Source organism: Ranitomeya imitator, chromosome 9 (assembly GCF_032444005.1).
Source record: "Ranitomeya imitator isolate aRanImi1 chromosome 9, aRanImi1.pri, whole genome shotgun sequence".
In the NCBI taxonomy this organism is placed as follows: domain Eukaryota; kingdom Metazoa; phylum Chordata; class Amphibia; order Anura; family Dendrobatidae; genus Ranitomeya; species Ranitomeya imitator.
In genome coordinates, this window is record NC_091290.1 from 7829740 (window position 1) to 7848331 (window position 18592).

Here is an 18592-nt window from a genome sequence, read left to right on the forward strand (position 1 = left end):
CAACGAGAAGAGGAGACCGGACCCTGAGGAAGATTGTGGAGAAGGACCGATTCCAGACCTTGGGGAACCTGAGGAAGCAGTGGACTGAGTCTGGTGTGGAAACATCCAGAGCCACCGTGCACAGGCGTGTGCAGGAAATGGGCTACAGGTGCCGCATTCCCCAGGTAAAGCCACTTTTGAACCATAAACAGCGGCAGAGGCGCCTGACCTGGGCTACAGAGAAGCAGCACTGGACTGTTGCTAAGTGGTCCCAAGTACTTTTTTCTGATGAAAGCAAATTTTGCATGTCATTCGGAAATCAAGGTACCAGAGTCTGGAGGAAGACTGGGGAGAAGGAAATGCCAAAATGCCTGAAGTCCAGTGTCAAGTACCCACAGTCAGTGATGGTGTGGGGTGCCATGTCAGCTGCTGGTGTTGGTCCACTGTGTTTCATCAAGGGCAGGGTCAATGCAGCTAGCTATCAGGAGATTTTGGAGCACTTCATGCTTCCATCGGCTGAAATGCTTTATGGAGATGAAGATTTCATTTTTCAGCACGACCTGGCACCTGCTCACAGTGCCAAAACCACTGGTAAATGGTTTACTGACCATGGTATTACTGTGCTCAATTGGCCTGCCAACTCTCCTGACCTGAACCCTATAGAGAATCTGTGGGATATTGTGAAGAGAAAGTTGAGAGACGCAAGACCCAACACTCTGGATGAGCTTAAGGCCGCTATTGAAGCATCCTGGGCCTCCATAACCTCTCAGCAGTGTCACAGGCTGATTGCCTCCATGCCACGCCGCATTGAAGCAGTCATTTCTGCCAAAGGATTCCCCACCAAGTATTGAGTGCATAACTGAACATTATTATTTGATGGTTTTTTTGTTTGTTATTAAAAAACACTTTTGATTGGATGGGTGAAATATGCTAATTTATTGAGACAGGTTTTTTGGGTTATCAGGAGTTGTATGCCAAAATCATCAGTATTGAAACAATAAAAGACCTGACAAATTTCAGTTGGTGGATAATGAATCTATAATATATGAAAGTTTAATTGTAATCATTACATTATGGTAAATAATGAAATTTAACACTATATGCTAATTTTTTGAGAAGGACCTGTATATGTTAACGACCAACGGGGATTTTCTTTTTTATGTAACATCCACAATATTTTAGAATCCCATGAAAGTCGATGGGCTCCAGCTAAGGCCCCGTGTATAGAGGCAATAATCAGGGAGCGAGCCGGTCTACACAGATGGATGAGCAAAATGTTCCTTAAACGGGCGCGATGTACGGTTTTCGGCAGCACATTGTCCCATGTCACCAGATGTGCTGTCGAGAACAATGGCCGACATTGTGCAGAGAACCCTCGTATTCGTGATTGATTTGCGGTCCCCGGTCAGCTCATATTCAGCCGTCTGAGGTCACGTACTGCCCCAGTTCGTCCCGTCAGTGTAGATGTTACATTACGGTATCTGACGCCGCTGATCCCCCCTTACTGTGCAGCTCAGTGGTCCGTTTAGTGCCTCCGGTACCGGTCTGCATCATCACGCACCAGTATGTCCATACGTTACGTAAAGGAGCCACTGATGTGCAATACCTGGTGTCACCTGCGGGAGCGCTGCAGGGAAGTGACACTGCAGGGTTCACCCACTGATCAGTAGGGTCCCAGCCGCTGAACACTCCATGATCCACTCCTAATCACTGAGGTTCTGACAACCCTTCAGACGACAACCAATTTGGCTGCCGTCACCCCAGCCCTCCCCCGTCCTAGTAATATGGCGATACTTCCCTCTGATGAGCTAACCTAGTGAACTATTTCAGCAGCCGACTAGCTCCTCATCCCCTCTGGCACCGAAAGAGTCAATCCCGCGTTTCACACCTCGAGTCGTCTCAGTCATTAGATTTTGCGCGCAGCCCCCCTGCTAAGGAATGTGACTTCTCAGCGCCGCACACAATTTTCTCTAGAAATAAATATAGCACGTGTGTATGAATCATTATTGGCATGAAAAAGTGGCATCTCTGCTCTGTACGGGGTGCGAGGGGTTAATCCACTCCGGGGAATGGCCGTGTGATCCCTACCAGGGGTTCGATTGTGGCCGGCACATCCATCACCCCTCGAGGTGAGGAGATCAGGTTCACATTCAGCACCATGGACAGCGGCGGGCAGCACCTCCATCTACAACTATGAGCAGCGCTGGGACACGCGTGTGAGCAGGGCCGTGCAAAAGTGTTAGGCAGGGGGAGAAAATGCTGCAGAGTCAGAAGCTTCCAGTAATAGAAGGGTTAATGCTCTGTGATCAATTATCACAATACAAAAGTAACTGAAGAGAAATATAAATCCTATCAGCGTCCGGGGAGCGCCCGACGCCTCCGTCCTCAGCGTCCGGGGAGCGCCCGACGCCTCCGTCCCCAGCGTCCGGGGAGCGCCCGACGCCTCCGTCCCCAGCGTCCGGGGAGCGCCCGACGCCTCCGTCCCCAGCGTCCGGGGAGCGCCCGACGCCTCCGTCCCCAGCGTCCGGGGAGCGCCCGACGCCTCCGTCCCCAGCGTCCGGGGAGCGCCCGACGCCTCCGTCCCCAGCGTCCGGGGAGCGCCCGACGCCTCCGTCCTCAGCGTCCGGGGACCGCCCGACCCCTCCGTCCTCAGCGTCCGGGGAGCGCCCGACCTCTCCGTCCTCAGCGTCCGGGGAGCGCCCGACGCCTCCGTCCTCAGCGTCCGGGGACCGCCCGACCCCTCCGTCCTCAGCGTCCGGGGACCGCCCGACGCCTCCGTCCTCAGCGTCCGGGGACCGCCCGACCCCTCCGTCCTCAGCGTCCGGGGAGCGCCCGACGCCTCCGTCCTCAGCGTCCGGGGAGCGCCCGACGCCTCCGTCCTCAGCGTCCGGGGAGCGCCCGACGCCTCCGTCCTCAGCGTCCGGGGAGCGCCCGACGCCTCCGTCCTCAGCGTCCGGGGAGCGCCCGACGCCTCCGTCCTCAGCGTCCGGGGAGTGCCCGACGCCTCCGTCCTCAGCGTCCGGGGAGCGCCCGACGCCTCCGTCCCCAGCGTCCGGGGAGCGCCCGACGCCTCCGTCCCCAGCGTCCGGGGAGCGCCCGACGCCTCCGTCCCCAGCGTCCGGGGAGCGCCCGACGCCTCCGTCCTCAGCGTCCGGGGAGCGCCCGACGCCTCCGTCCTCAGCGTCCGGGGAGCGCCCGACGCCTCCGTCCTCAGCGTCCGGGGAGCGCCCGACGCCTCCGTCCTCAGCGTCCGGGGAGCGCCCGACGCCTCCGTCCTCAGCGTCCGGGGAGCGCCCGACGCCTCCGTCCTCAGCGTCCGGGGAGCGCCCGACGCCTCCGTCCTCAGCGTCCGGGGAGCGCCCGACGCCTCCGTCCTCAGCGTCCGGGGAGCGCCCGACGCCTCCGTCCTCAGCGTCCGGGGAGCGCCCGACGCCTCCGTCCTCAGCGTCCGGGGAGCGCCCGACGCCTCCGTCCTCAGTGTCCGGCAATGAGCCGACGCCTCCGTCCTCAGCGTCCGGGGACCGTCCGACCCCTCCGTCGTCAGTGTCCGGGGAGCGCCCGACCTCTCCGTCCTCAGTGTCCGGCAATGAGCCGACACATCCATAATCCGTCACCGGCCCTAGGGGTTCTGTGCTCACCCTACATCTCACAATCAGCACCATGGACAGCGGCGGGCAGCACCTCCATCTACAACTATAAGCAGCGCAGCTCCCAGCACATTATACAACCCCTGGCAAAAATGATGGAATCAGCGGCCTTGGAGGATGTTCATTCAGTTGTTTAATTTTGTAGAAAAAAAATCAGATCACAGACATGGCACAAAACTACAGTCATTTCAAATGGCAACTTTCTGGCTTTAAGAAACACTAAAGAAATTAAGAACAAAAAATGTGGTAGCCAGTAATGGTTACTTTAACCAAGCATAGGGGAAAAATTATGGAATCACTCAGTTCTGAGGAAAAAATTATGGAATCATGAAAAACAAACAAAAAAACCTCCAACACATCACTAGTATTTTGTTGCACCACCTCTGGCTTTTCTAACAGCTTGCAGTCTGAGGCCTGGACTTACTGAGGGTCACACAGGACTCTCCATCAATCTGGCTCCAACTTTCTCTGATTGCTGTTGCTGATCAGCTTTGCAGGTTGGATTCTTGTCATCGACCATTTTCTCCAACTTCCACCAAAGATTTCCAATTGGATTGAGACCCGGACTATTTGCAGCCCATGACATTGACCTTATGTGTCTTTTTTCAAGGAATGTCTTCACAGTTTTTGCTCTATGGCAGGATGCATTATCTTGAAAAATGATTTCATCTTCCCCAAACATCCTTTCAACTGATGGGATAAGAAAAGCGTCCAAAATATCAACATAAACTTGTGCATTTATTGAAGATGTAATGACAGCCATCTCCCCAGTGCCTTTACCTGACATGCAGCCCCATATCATCAATGACTGTGGAAATTTGCATGTTCTCTTCAGGCAGTCATCTTTATAAATCTCATTGGAACGGCACCAAACAAACGTTCCAGCATCATCACCTTGCCCAATGCAGATCCGCGATTCATCACTGAATATGACTTTCATCCAGTCATCCACAGTGCACGATTGCTTTTCCTTAGCCCATTGTAACCTTGTTTTTTCTGTTTAGGTGTTAATGATGGCTTTCGTTTAGCCTTTCTGTATGTGAATCCCATTTCCCTTAGGCAGTTTCTTACAATTCGGTCACAGACATTGACTCCAGTTTCCACCCATTCGTTCCTCATTTGTTTTGTTGTGCATTTCCGGTTTTGGGAGACATATTGCTTTAAGTTTCCGGTCTTGACACTTTGAGGTCTTCCTTGGTCTACCAGTATGTTTGCCTTTAACAACCTCCCCATGTTGTTTGTATTTGGTCCAGATTTTAGACACAGCGGACTGTGAACAATCAACATATTTTGCAACATTGCGTGATGATTTACCCTCTTTTAAGAGTTTGATAATCCTCTCCTTTGTTTCAATTGACATCTCTCATGTTGGAGCCATGATTCATGTCAGTCTACTTGGTGCAGCAGCTCTCCAAGCTGTGATCGCTCCTTTTTAGATACAGATTAACGAGCAGATCTAATTTGAAGCAAGTGTTATTTTTGGGTATGAAAATTTACAGGGTGATTCCATAATTTTTCCCTTATGCTTGGTTAAAGTAACCATTACTGACTACCACATTTTTTGTTCTTGATTTCTTTTAGTGTTTCTTAAAGCCAGAAAGTTGCCATTTGAAATGACTGTAGTTTTGTGCCATGTCTGTGATCGGCTTTTTTTTCTACAAAATTAAACAACTGAATGAACATCCTCCAAGGCCGGCGATTCCATCATTTTTGCCAGGGGTTGTATACACATACTACATATAGTTATACACCGCGAGGCTGTCAGAGCATGCTGGGAACCAGAGAGATATTCTCACTTGAACTTTTAACTCCTTTTGCCGCATCATATCGGGGTATAATTTATGGGCGCAGTGAGTATAAAGTGCCGCTGTGCGGGCAGAGACGGGTGCAGGGTGCGGGCAGAGACGGGTGCGGGCAGAGACGGGTGTAGGTTGCGGGCAGAGACGGGTGCAGGGTGCGGGCAGAGACGGGTGCAGGGTGCAGGCATCTCCAGTCTACCACCACCTACAGCAAGACGATCCACATGTGCATGGCGACTGTAACAGTGGAGACTCAGGGGTCCACAGTATGGAGGGTCTCAGAGCACTATGGCGGCACTATTACCCCTTCCTCCAGCCTGGCGCTAGTCTGCAGCCACAGACTGCTGCTGTGCAGGAGCCCCGCACTAAATAAGCCGGGGACGGGGGCTTCTTCTGAGAAGGCTGCAGCTCCACCTACAGGACAGGGTTATTATAAAGTTTAGTATCCTTTTAAGATAATGCAGCAGACTTTAGTGATAGATTTCTGGAGGACCCCTTTATCCTGATATTTCTGGAGGACCCCTTTATCCTGATATTTCTGGAGGACCCCTTTATCCTGATATTTCTGGAGGACCCCTTTATCCTGATATTTCTGGAGGACCCCTTTATCCTGATATTTCTGGAGGACCCCTTTATCCTGATATGTCTGGAGGACCCCTTTATCCTGATATTTCTGGAGGACCCCTTTATCCTGATATTTCTGGAGGACCCCTTTATACTGATATGTCTGGAGGACCCCTTTATACTGATATGTCTGGAGGACCCCTTTATCCTGATATTTCTGGAGGACCCCTTTATCCTGATATTTCTGGAGGACCCCTTTATACTGATATGTCTGGAGGACCCCTTTATCCTGATATTTCTGGAGGACCCCTTTATCCTGATATTTCTGGAGGACCCCTTTATCCTGATATGTCTGGAGGACCCCTTTATCCTGATATTTCTGGAGGACTCCTTTACAAGGCATCCCACCAATATTACAATCTGGTAGAAAAAGTAACAAAATTTGCTGCCATTTATGCAAAATCAGGGTTTGTAGGATCTCTGCTCGCGCTGCCTGAGGTCATGTGACATCGAGTCCCCGGTTGTGCACGATCTCCACACACTTTACCTGTGACGTGACGACCATTACTACACTGCGGCGCTCTAGAACGGCCACGATGTGCGACCTGCGGATTTTTGGCGACAGCCCCAGGGCGAAACCTGAGACGTTATCAATCATTAGTAGCAGTGTCGCCATTCAGACAGAGGCTCGTGGCCTACACTCCAGTGTTCCCGCACGCTGCGGAACATGCTGCGGTACGTGCTGCTGTGTGATCAGCGATATTAGTGGGTAAGACCACCTCAGCGTGAACGCTGACTGCGCTGCTTAATGATGGATATTTGGAGGGTCTCACAATATCCTGGAAACAGGCGATAGAAAGTTGTGTGTGTATATATATATTTGTCTAAGGGCCACTTCCGTTTGTCCTTCTGTCTGTCACGGTTATTCATTCGCTGATTGGCCTCGCAAGCTGCCTGTCATGGCTGATGCGACCAATCAGTGACGGGCACAGTCCGGAAGAAAATGGCCGCTCCTTACTCCCCGCAGTCAGTGCCTGTCGCCCGCATACTCCCCTCCGGTCACCGCTAACACAGGGTTAATGCCGGCGGTAACGGACCGCGTTATGCCGCGGGTAACGCACTCCGTTACCGCTGCTTCTAACCCTGTCTGTCCCCAACTTTTTACTATTGACGCTGCCTATGCGGCATCAATAGTAAAAAATGTAATGTTAAAAATAATTAAAAAAAAAAAACTGCTATACTCACCCTCCGTAGTCGCTCGCGCCGGCCGCCATCTTCCGTTGCAGGTTCCGGTGGCAAAGATGGTATGGGAGAAGGACCTGCCATGACGTCACGGTTATGTGACCGCGACGTCATCACAGGTCCTGCGCTCATACCAACACTGGGACCGGATGCTGCCGTGGACTACAAGGGCCCTCGGAAAGGTGAATATATGTTTATTTTTTATACAGTGACAAACCTGGCTGGGCAATATACTACGTGGCTGGGCAATATACTACGTGGCTGGGCAATATACTACGTGGCTGGGCAATATACTACGTGACTGGGCAATATACTACGTGGCTGGGCAATATACTACGTGGCTGGGCAATATACTACGTGGCTGGGCAATATACTACGTGGCTGGGCAATATACTACGTGACTGGGCAATATACTACGTGGCTGGGCAATATACTACGTGGCTGGGCAATATACTACGTGGCTGGGCAATATACTACGTGGCTGGGCAATATACTACGTGGCTGGGCAATATACTACGTGGCTGGGCAATATACTACGTGGCTGGGCAATATACTACGTGGCTGGGCAATATACTACGTGGCTGGGCAATATACTACGTGGCTGGGCAATATACTACGTGACTGGGCAATATACTGCGCGGCTGGGCAATATACTGCGTGGCTGGGCAATATACTACGTGGCTGGGCAATATACTACGTGGACATGCATATTCTAGAATACCCGATGCGTTAGAATCGGGCCACCATCTAGTGTATATATACACACTATATATATATATATATATATATATATATATATATATATATATACACACACACACGCATATATACAGGGGCTTCTCACATGATTAGAATATCATCAAAAAGTGAATTTATTTCTGTTCTTCAATACAAAAAGTGAATCTCGTATATTCTATAGAGTCATTACACACAGAGTGATCTATTTCACGTGTTTATTTCTGTTAATGTTGATGATTATGGCTTACAGCCAATGAAAACCCAAAAGTCATTATCTCAGTAAATTAGAATAATTAATAATAAACACCTGTAAAGGCTCCTAAGCATTTATAAAGGTCCCTTAGTCTGTTTCAGTAGCTCCACAATCATGGGGAAGACTCTGCTGACCTGACAGATGTCCAGAAGGCGTCACTGACACACTCCACAAGGAGGGGAAGCCACAGAAGGTCATTGCTAAAGAAGCCGCTGTTCACACAGTACTGTATCCAAGCAGATTAATGGAAAGTGGAGTGTAAGGAAAAAGTGTGGTAGAAAAAGGTGCACAAGCAACCGGGATAACCGCAGCCTGGAAAGGATTGTTAAGAAAAAGCCATTCAGTAATGTGGGGTGGGGGAGATTCACAAGTAGTGGACGCTGCTGGAGTCATTGCTTCACCACACACAGACGTCTCCAGGACATGGGCTACAAGTGTCACATTCCTTGTGTCAAGTGTCAGATCTTTTGGATCTCCTAAAAGTGAACCCGCAGAACCACGACAACGAACCTCCCAAGAGTGAGCTGGCCTGGTGGACCACCCCCGATACAGGGAGCGTTAGGGGCAGGCCCAAGGGAGACTATTGCCGCAGAAGCTGATACCGGGGAACAGGAAGCAGGAGAGGAAAGACGCGGAAGTGGCTAAAGCGGAGACACAGGACAGAGTGACAGTGACTGAAACACAGAGTGGACTGGATATGGCGGACGCCCAGGACTGGCAGGGTATGGCGGAGACACAGGACAGGCAGGGTATGGCGGAGACACAGGACAGGCAGGGTATGGCGGAGACACAGGACAGGCAGGGTATGGCGGAGACACAGGACAGGCAGGGTATGGCGGAGACACAGGACAGGCAGGGTATGGCGGAGACACAGGACAGGCAGGGTATGGCGGAGACACAGGACAGGCAGGGTATGGCGGAGACACAGGACAGGCAGGGTATGGCGGAGACACAGGACAGGCAGGGTATGGCGGAGACACAGGACAGGCAGGGTATGGCAGAGACACAGGACTGGCAGGGTATGGCGGAGACACAGGACAGGCAGGGTATGGCGGAGACACAGGACAGGCAGGGTATGGCGGAGACACAGGACAGGCAGGGTATGGCGGAGACACAGGACAGGCAGGGTATGGCGGAGACACAGGACAGGCAGGGTATGGCGGAGACACAGGACAGGCAGGGTATGGCGGAGACACAGGACAGGCAGGGTATGGCAGAGACACAGGACTGGCAGGGTATGGCGGAGACACAGGACAGGCAGGGTATGGCGGAGACACAGGACAGGCAGGGTATGGCGGAGACACAGGACAGGCAGGGTATGGCGGAGACACAGGACAGGCAGGGTATGGCGGAGACACAGGACAGGCAGGGTATGGCGGAGACACAGGACAGGCAGGGTATGGCGAACGCCCAGGACATACAAGATATGGCGAAGACACAGGACGGACAGGGTATGGCGGAGACACAGGACAGGCAGGGTATGGCAGAGACACAGGACAGGCAGGGTATGGCGGAGACACAGGACTGGCAGGGTATGGCGGAGACACAGGACAGGCAGGGTATGGCGGAGACACAGGACAGGCAGGGTATGGCAGAGACACAGGACAGGCAGGGTATGGCGGAGACACAGGATAGGCAGGGTATGGCGGAGACACAGGACAGGCAGGGTATGGCAGAGACACAGGACAGGCAGGGTATGGCGGAGACACAGGACAGGCAGGGTATGGCGGAGACACAGGACAGGCAGGGTATGGCGGAGACACAGGACAGGCAGGGTATGGCGGAGACACAAGACAGGCAGGGTATGGCAGAGACACAGGACAGGCAGGGTATGGCGGAGACACAGGACAGGCAGGGTATGGCGGAGACACAGGACAGGCAGGGTATGGCGAACGCCCAGGACATACAAGATATGGCGAAGACACAGGACGGACAGGGTATGGCGGACAGACTGGATATGGTGGAGACACTGAACAAGCAGGATATGGCGGATGCCCAGGACAAGACGGACAGAGTGTCGCACTGGAGAGAACAAAGCACAGAGGGACCTGGGTCACGTGAGGACAAATGACAATCAGGCAAGGAGCAGAGGAAGGAGATACCTTAAATAGAAGGAGTGCTGCAGAACTTCCGGGTCAAGATCCTCCAGTCATAGAGAGGAGGAACGGAGCGTCTGCAGAGCAGAAGAAGGAAGTGCGCGTGCACAGAAGGAGCTGGAGAGAGGAGTGCGACGGGAGCCAGGGACCGGCGGCGAGACTGGAGGAGTAGAGATCGGAAGGCGCGCGCACACCGCAGGAGCGTGCCAGATCAGGTAAGTATGTCGGCGAAAAGAAAGGTGAGTGGCAGGCGCAGCAGCAGGAGCGGTCGCAGATGTGGCAGCGCGTAGATGCGCCGTGACATCAAGCCACTCATGACCAATAGACAACGCCAGAAGCGTCTTACCTGGGCCAAGGAGAAAAAGAACCGGACTGTTGTCAGTGGTCCAAGGTCCCAGAGTCTGGAGGAAGAGTGGAGGCCACAATCCAAGCTGCTGAGGTCTGGTGTCAGGTCTCCACAATCAGTGATGGTTTGGGGGCCATGTCATCTGCTGGTGTAGGTCCACTGTGTTTTATCAACACCAAGGTCAGCGCAGCCGTCTACCAGGACATTGTAGAGCACTTCATGCTTCCCTCTGCCGACAAGCTTCTCGGAGATGGAAATGTCATTCTCCAGCAGGACTTGGCCCCTGTCCTCACTGCCAAAAGTACCAATACCTGGTGTAAAAACAACAGTATCACTGGGCTTGATCGGCAGCAAACTCACCTGACCTTAACCCATAGAGAATCTATGGAGTATTGTCAGGAGGAAGATGAGACACCAGACCCAACAATGCAGACGAGCTGAAGGCTGCTATCAAAGCAACCTGGGCTTCCATAACCCCTCAGCAGTGCACAGACTGATCGCCTCCATGTCACACCGCATTGATGCAGTAATTGATGCAAAACGAGCCCGACCAAGTATTGAGTGCAGTTACTGAACATACATTTCAGTAGGGAACATTCCGGAGTTTACAATCATTTTTCAGGCTGGTGCTATAAAGTATTCTAATATACTGAGATAATGACTTTTGTGTTTTCATTGGCTGTAAGCCATAATCATCGACATTAACAGAAATAAACACGTGAAATAGATCACTCTGTGTGTAATGACTCTATAGGATATAGGAGATTCACTTTTTGTACTGAAGAACTGAAATAAATTAAAATTTTTGATGAAATTCTAATCTTGTGAGAAGCACTTGCATGTATATATTATATACATACATATATATCTACTATATAATTGACTAAGGGTCACTTCTGTCTGTCTGTCCTTCTGTCACGAATATTCATTGGTCGCGGCCTCTGTCTGTCATGGAAATCCAAGTCGCTGATTGGTCGTGGCAAAACGCCCATGACAATTGCCACGACCAATCAGTGACGGGCACAGTCCGGCGGCAACATGGCCGCTCCTTCCTCCCCGCAGTCAGTGCCCGCTGCATACTCCCCTCCAGTCAGTGCTCACACAGGGTTAATGGCAGCGTTAATGGACCCCGTTATGCCGCGATGTAACGCACTCCGTTTACGCTATTAACCCTGTGTGACCAACTTTTTACTATTGACGCAGCCTATGCAGCATTAATAGTAAAAAGATCTAATGTTAAAAATAATAAATAAAATAAAAAATCGTTAGATACTCACCTTCCGTCGGCCCCCAGATCCAGAACAGGCCTTTCCCCGCTCCTCGCGACGCCCCGGTGACTGGTCCATGCATTGCGATCTCGCGAGATGATGACGTAGCGCGCGAGGAGCGTCGGTAACTGCTTCCTGGATCCGGGGGACAACGTAGGGTGAGTATATAACTATTTTTTATTTGAATCCTTTGTTTATTTATTTTATTTTTTTTTTTTTAACAGCGATATGGTGCCCACATTGCTATATATTATGTGGGCTGTGCAATATACTACGCGGGCTGTGCAATGTACTACGTGGCCTGTGCTATACACTACGTGGCCTGTGCTATACACTACGTGGCCTGTGCTATACACTGCATGCGTGGTACTGCGCGGGCTGTGCTATATACTCCGTGGGACGTGGGTTGTGCTATATACTCCGTGGGTTGTGCTATATACTCCGTGGGCTGTGCTATATACTCCGTGGGCTGTGCTATTTACTACGTGGGCTGTGCTATATACTCCGTGGGCTGTGCTATATACTCCGTGGGCTGTGCTATGTACTCCGTGGGCTGTGCTATATACTTCGTGGGCTGTGCTATATACTCCGTGGGCTGCGCTATTTACTCCGTGGGCTGCGCTATTTACTCCGTGGGCTGTGCTATATACTCCGTGGGCTGTGCTATTTACTATGTGGGCTGTATATATAGCAAAAGCAAAAGGTGGCTACTTTGAAGAACCTAGAATATAAGACATAACAAAAAAGTGTAAAACTACTGAAATTAAGTATATAATTCCACATGTGTTAATTCATAGTTTTGAGGCCTTCAGTGTGAATGTACAATTTTCATAGTTCTGAAAATGCAGAAAAATCTTTAAATGAGGTGTGTCCAAACTTTTGGTCTGTACTGTGTATTTTGTACATGCAGTGCCTTGAGAAAGTCCTCACACCCTGTGAACCTTTCCACATTTTTCCTGTTACAACCACAAACTTACATGTATTTTACTGGGATTTTATGTGACGCCAACACAAAGTGACAAATATCAGTGACGTGTACAGGAAATGATACAGGGGTGTACTAAGTATTTTACTAAGTATTAATCTGATAATTGTGCTGTGCATTTGTATTCCGCTCCAGTCTAATTGTAGGACCACCTTTCTCTCCTTCAGTCTTTTGGGGTCTCTCCAGCTTTGCTCATCTAGAGGTGACATTTTGCCCCTTACTCTTTGCACACTCGCTCGGTGACATTGGATGGAGACATCGGTGATCAGTAATTTTCGCGTCTTGCCACAGATTCTCTGGGATTCGGGTCTGGACGGTGACTGCGCCAATCAAACACAGAATATGCTCTGATCTACACCCTTCATTGTGGCTTCGGCAGGATGTTCAGGGTTGTTGTCCGGCTGGAAGGTGAACCTACGCCCCAGTCTCAAGTCTTCTGCAGCCTCTAACAGGTTTTCCTACAGGATTGCCCTGTGTTTTTCTCCATCCATCTTTCCATCAACTTTGACCAGCTTCCCTGCCCCTGCTGAAGAAAAGCCTCCCCACAGCAGGAGGCTGCCACCATGTTTGATGGTGGGGATGGTGTAGACTTTCGCCACATTTAGCATTTAGCCCCAAAAGTTGTCCTTTGGTCTAATCTGAGCAGAGCCCCTTCTTCCACCTGCGCGCTGTGTCACTTACATGGGACTTCTTATGGCTTTCACTAACGGCTTTCTCCTTGACACTCTTCCACAAAGGCCAGATATAAGACTGATCGTTGTGCTGAGCTGAGGATCTCTAGATCCTCCAGTAACCATGGGCCTCTTGGCTGCTTCTCTAATTAGTGCTCTCCTTGCTTGGAATATTGGGTTAGGTGGACGGCCATGTCTTGGTAGGGTTGCAGTTGTGCGTTATACCTTCCATATTTGGATGATGGACTGATCAGTCCTCCGTGAGGTGTTCGGAGTTTGGGCTATTTTTTTCATAACCTAACCCTGCTTTTCTTTTCTCCACAACTTTATCCCTGACCTGTCTGGTGAGCTCCTTGGATTTCATGATGCTGTTTTATCCCTAATGTTCTCACACGGAACAGCTGTAATTATTATACTGAGAAGAAATCACACGCGGGGGACGTAATGTTCTAATGATGTGACTTCTGGGGGCGATTGGTCACTCATCATTATATTTAGGGGCGTCAGACTACAGGGGGCGGAATACTAATGCACCTCACAATTCTCAAATGTATAATTTTACAATTATTAGAAAACAATGTATCATCATTTCCTTTCCACGTGACTAACAGCACAAAATCCCAATAAAATACATTAAGTTTCTGGGTGGAACAGTTCACAGGGTGTGAAGACTTTTTCAAGGCCCTGTGTGTCAATCTGCTCTCCTGTAGCTGGAGAACTTAAACTCCCAGCATGCCATGACAGTCAGTGTCCCATCAGGGTGTGCTGGGCACTGTAGTTCCACCATCATTATACTGGATGCCCGGACGTCGCCCCTGGGGCCCCGGCTACGATTTATTATCACCGCCGGCATCTTATTACAAGACTGTGGGGTATAAAGTCGTCCATCCATCTCCCTGCTCATTACATCTTCACTTATGACCCCCTACAGTCAAGGCGTCCCCCCATATACAGCAGACCCCCTTCATAGACTTTGATATTACGAGTTGAGGGGGTTGTGCATTAATATTAGGGCCCGCGCAGGAGGTCGGAGAATAAACACCGGGAAAGTCACTGGTCCTAAAGGTGGATTATTACCCGGATCTTGGCATGTCAATGTGGGGGTGGGCTCTGAACACGGGGGTCCGGTACTTCAGCTCTGAATAAGGGGCCACCAGGATTCGGTAAACTCTAGGTAACAGCCCGGGGGTCACTGTGGATTGTGGGGGTCCTGGCGCCTGGATAATACAAATGGACCCTGGTGACATGGGCTCCCAGCTCAGACATACAGCACATAAAGGGGTCCGATATGTCATTAAAGGTGGTCCTAGGGGCCCTGTCATTTCAATATCTGAGGGGTCCCGTCAGTGAGCAATGTCTGGACCCGCTGATCCCGGCACTGTCACTTCTCTGCAGAAGGAAAACCGCTAACTTCAATACCGCTGTAACCACATGTTCCGGGGGCTCCGCACTGACAGGGTCCCCTCAGCACACCAGGACCCTTGGTTTACAGCTCTGGGTGAGGGTCTTATGCTGGGACCCCTTCGCTCAGGTCCCCCTCAGCCCGCACTGATGAACCCCTGTAAGGTCATGTGACTGCGATCAATGGGTAGAATGATAATCAGGTGAACTGACCAGGGGGAATCGATGGCAAGATGCACCCGACTATTGTCATGTAGCCCCGATAATGGGCAAAGCCCAGTAATGGAGGGGGGAGGGGTCGCTGATGACCCCGGTATTAATTGAAGGGGGTCCCAGTAATGATAGCGGGGGATTGAGGTAATACTAGAAAAGGGTCCCGGTAACGATAGAGGGGTCCTCCGATATATGACGAGGGGTAACAATAATTAACACCCCTGGTAACAATAGAGGGGGTCCCAGTAATAACAGAGGGGTGTTCTTTTTAATTGAGGGATTTCTAGTAATGACAGAAGGGGGATCCCGGTAATAACACAGGGGGTCCCAGTAATAGAGATGGGGGGTCCAGATATTAGATGCTCCCAATAATAATAAGGAGTGTCCCAGTGATTGACGCTCCCAGTAATGACCCACGGGAGGTCCCGGTAACTCATGCTCCTGCTGATGGCACAGGGGGTCCCAGTAATGACAAAGTGGGGTCCTGGTAACTGACAGAAGGGGGATCCCAGTAATGACACATGGGGTCCCAGTAATGAGATGGGGGTCTAGATATTTGATACTCCCAATAATGACAGGGGGGTCCCAGTAACTGATGCTCCCGGTAATGACACAGGGGGCCCAGTAATGACAGAAGGGGGTCCTGGTAACACAGGGGTCCCGGTAAGAACACAGGGGTCCCGGTAACTGAGGCACCTGGTAATGACAGAAGGGGGGTCCCAGTAATGACACAGGGGTCCCAGTAATGACACAGGGAGTCCTAGTTACCGATTCTCCTGGTAATGACAGAAGGGGGGTCCCGATAATGGCACAGGGGGTCCCGGTAACTGACACTCCCAGTAATGACACAGGGGTCCTGGTAACAGAGGCTCCCGGTAATGGCACAGGGGGTCCCGGTAACGGCACAGGGGGTCCCGGTAACGGCACAGGGGGTCCCGGTAACAGACGCTCCCGGTAATGGCACAGGGGTCTCGGTAACAGACGCTCCCGGTAATGGCACAGGGGTCTCGGTAATGGCACAGGGGGTCCCGGTAATGGCACAGGGGGTCCCGGTAACAGACGCTCCAGGTAATGGCACATGGGGTCCCGGTAATGGCACAGGGGGTCCCGGTAATGGCACAGGGGGTCCCGGTAACAGACGCTCCAGGTAATGGCACATGGGGTCCCGGTAATGGCACAGGGGTCTCAGTAATGGCACAGGGGGTCCCGGTAATGGCACAGGGGGTCCCGGTAATGGCACAGGGGGTCCCGGTAACAGACGCTCCCGGTAATGGCACAGGGGGTCCCGGTAATGGCACAGGGGGTCCCGGTAATGGCACAGGGGGTCCCGGTAATGGCACAGGGGGTCCCGGTAATGGCACAGGGGGTCCCGGTAACAGACGCTCCCTACCTTTCAGGATCAGCTCCTCCGTGTCCTTGTCGAACCCCTCCCGGTGACATTTCCTCCACAGGCCGGACACGGTGGAGTTGAAGCGGCGGGTGCAGTGCGAGTCCCCGGCCAGGTAGTGTCGGGCAGCGGCCACCTCCCGGCTCCCCGGCTCCCCCGCTCTGGAGATGACCCGCAGCCCCCTCTGCAGCAGCTCTCCCCGGCCCCGGGACTGTCCGCCTCCCCGCAGCGGCAGCTGCTGCCCGGGGGTGTACATGTAGCCGGGGTCGTTCCGCTTCCCTCCCGGTTTCCTGCAGCGGTCCCGGTGTCTCCGGGCGTCGGTCTCGTACCAGTGATCGGTGCACAGAGCTACGGCCAGAAGAGCCAGAGCGGCCAGGGCGAGACACAGCCCGGCACCGGCCAGCAGCCTCATAGCGACACCGGGGATCACACCCCGGGCACCGGCCCCAGCATCAGCCCCGCCACCGACACTGCTCCGTGAGAGGAGGGAGAGGAGGAGCCTGCAGCCCCGCACCATGGATACGGTATACACCGAGCCGTATACACCTGCACCATGGATACGGTATACACCGAGCCATATACACCTGCACCATGGATACCGTATACACCGAGCCGCGTACACCTGCACCATGGATACCGCATACACCGAGCCGTGTACACCTGCACCATGGATACGGTATACACCGAGCCGTATACACCTGCACCATGGATACCGCATACACCGAGCCGTATACACCTGCACCATGGATACCGCATACACCGAGCCGTATACACCTGCACCATGGATACCGCATACACCGAGCCGCGTACATCTGCACCATGGATACCGCATACACCGAGCCGCGTACATCTGCACCATGGATACCGCATACACCGAGCCGCGTACACCTGCACCATGGATACCGCATACACCGAGCCGCGTACATCTGCACCATGGATACCGCATACACCGAGCCGCGTACATCTGCACCATGGATACCGCATACACCGAGCCGTATACACCTGCACCATGGATACGGTATACACCGAGCCATATACACCTGCACCATGGATACCGTATACACCGAGCCGCGTACACCTGCACCATGGATACCGCATACACCGAGCCGTATACACCTGCACCATGGATACGGTATACACCGAGCCGTATACACCTGCACCCCGCACCATGGATACCGCATACACCGAGCCGTATACACCTGCACCATGGATACCGCATACACCGAGCCGTATACACCTGCACCCCGCACCATGGATACCGCATACACCGAGCCGTATACACCTGCACCATGGATACCGCATACACCGAGCCGTGTACACCTGCACCATGGATACGGTATACACCGAGCCGTATACACCTGCACCATGGATACCGCATACACCGAGCCATATACACCTGCACCATGGATACCGTATACACCGAGCCGCGTACACCTGCACCATGGATACCGCATACACCGAGCCGTGTACACCTGCACCATGGATACCGCATACACCGAGCCGTGTACACCTGCACCATGGATACCGTATACACCGAGCCGCGTACACCTGCACCATGGATACGGTATACACCGAGCCATATACACCTGCACCATGGATACCGTATACACCGAGCCGCGTACACCTGCACCATGGATACCGCATACACCGAGCCGTGTACACCTGCACCATGGATACCGTATACACCGAGCCGCGTACACCTGCACCATGGATACGGTATACACCGAGCCATATACACCTGCACCATGGATACCGTATACACCGAGCCGCGTACACCTGCACCATGGATACGGTATACACCGAGCCGTATACACCTGCACCATGGATACCGCATACACCGAGCCGCGTACACCTGCACCATGGATACCGTATACACCGAGCCGTATACACCTGCACCATGGATACCGCATACACCGAGCCGTATACACCTGCACCATGGATACGGTATACACCGAGCCGTGTACACCTGCACCATGGATACCGCATACACCGAGCCGTATACA

The 18592-nt window shown here is 52.3% G+C and overlaps 1 protein-coding gene across 1 annotated transcript in view; it reads right to left on the minus strand.

Annotated features, from left to right (window-relative positions):
• Nucleotides 1-17065, minus strand: part of LOC138649425 (transmembrane protein 178B-like) — a 39631-nt gene extending 22566 nt beyond the window's left edge. The window contains exon 1 of the mRNA XM_069739850.1: nucleotides 16593-17065. Coding sequence (XP_069595951.1) covers nucleotides 16593-17001 — 409 coding nt within the window. The 5' untranslated portion in view covers nucleotides 17002-17065. The remainder of the gene's footprint in view (nucleotides 1-16592) is intronic.
• Nucleotides 17066-18592: the final 1527 nt, after the last annotated feature.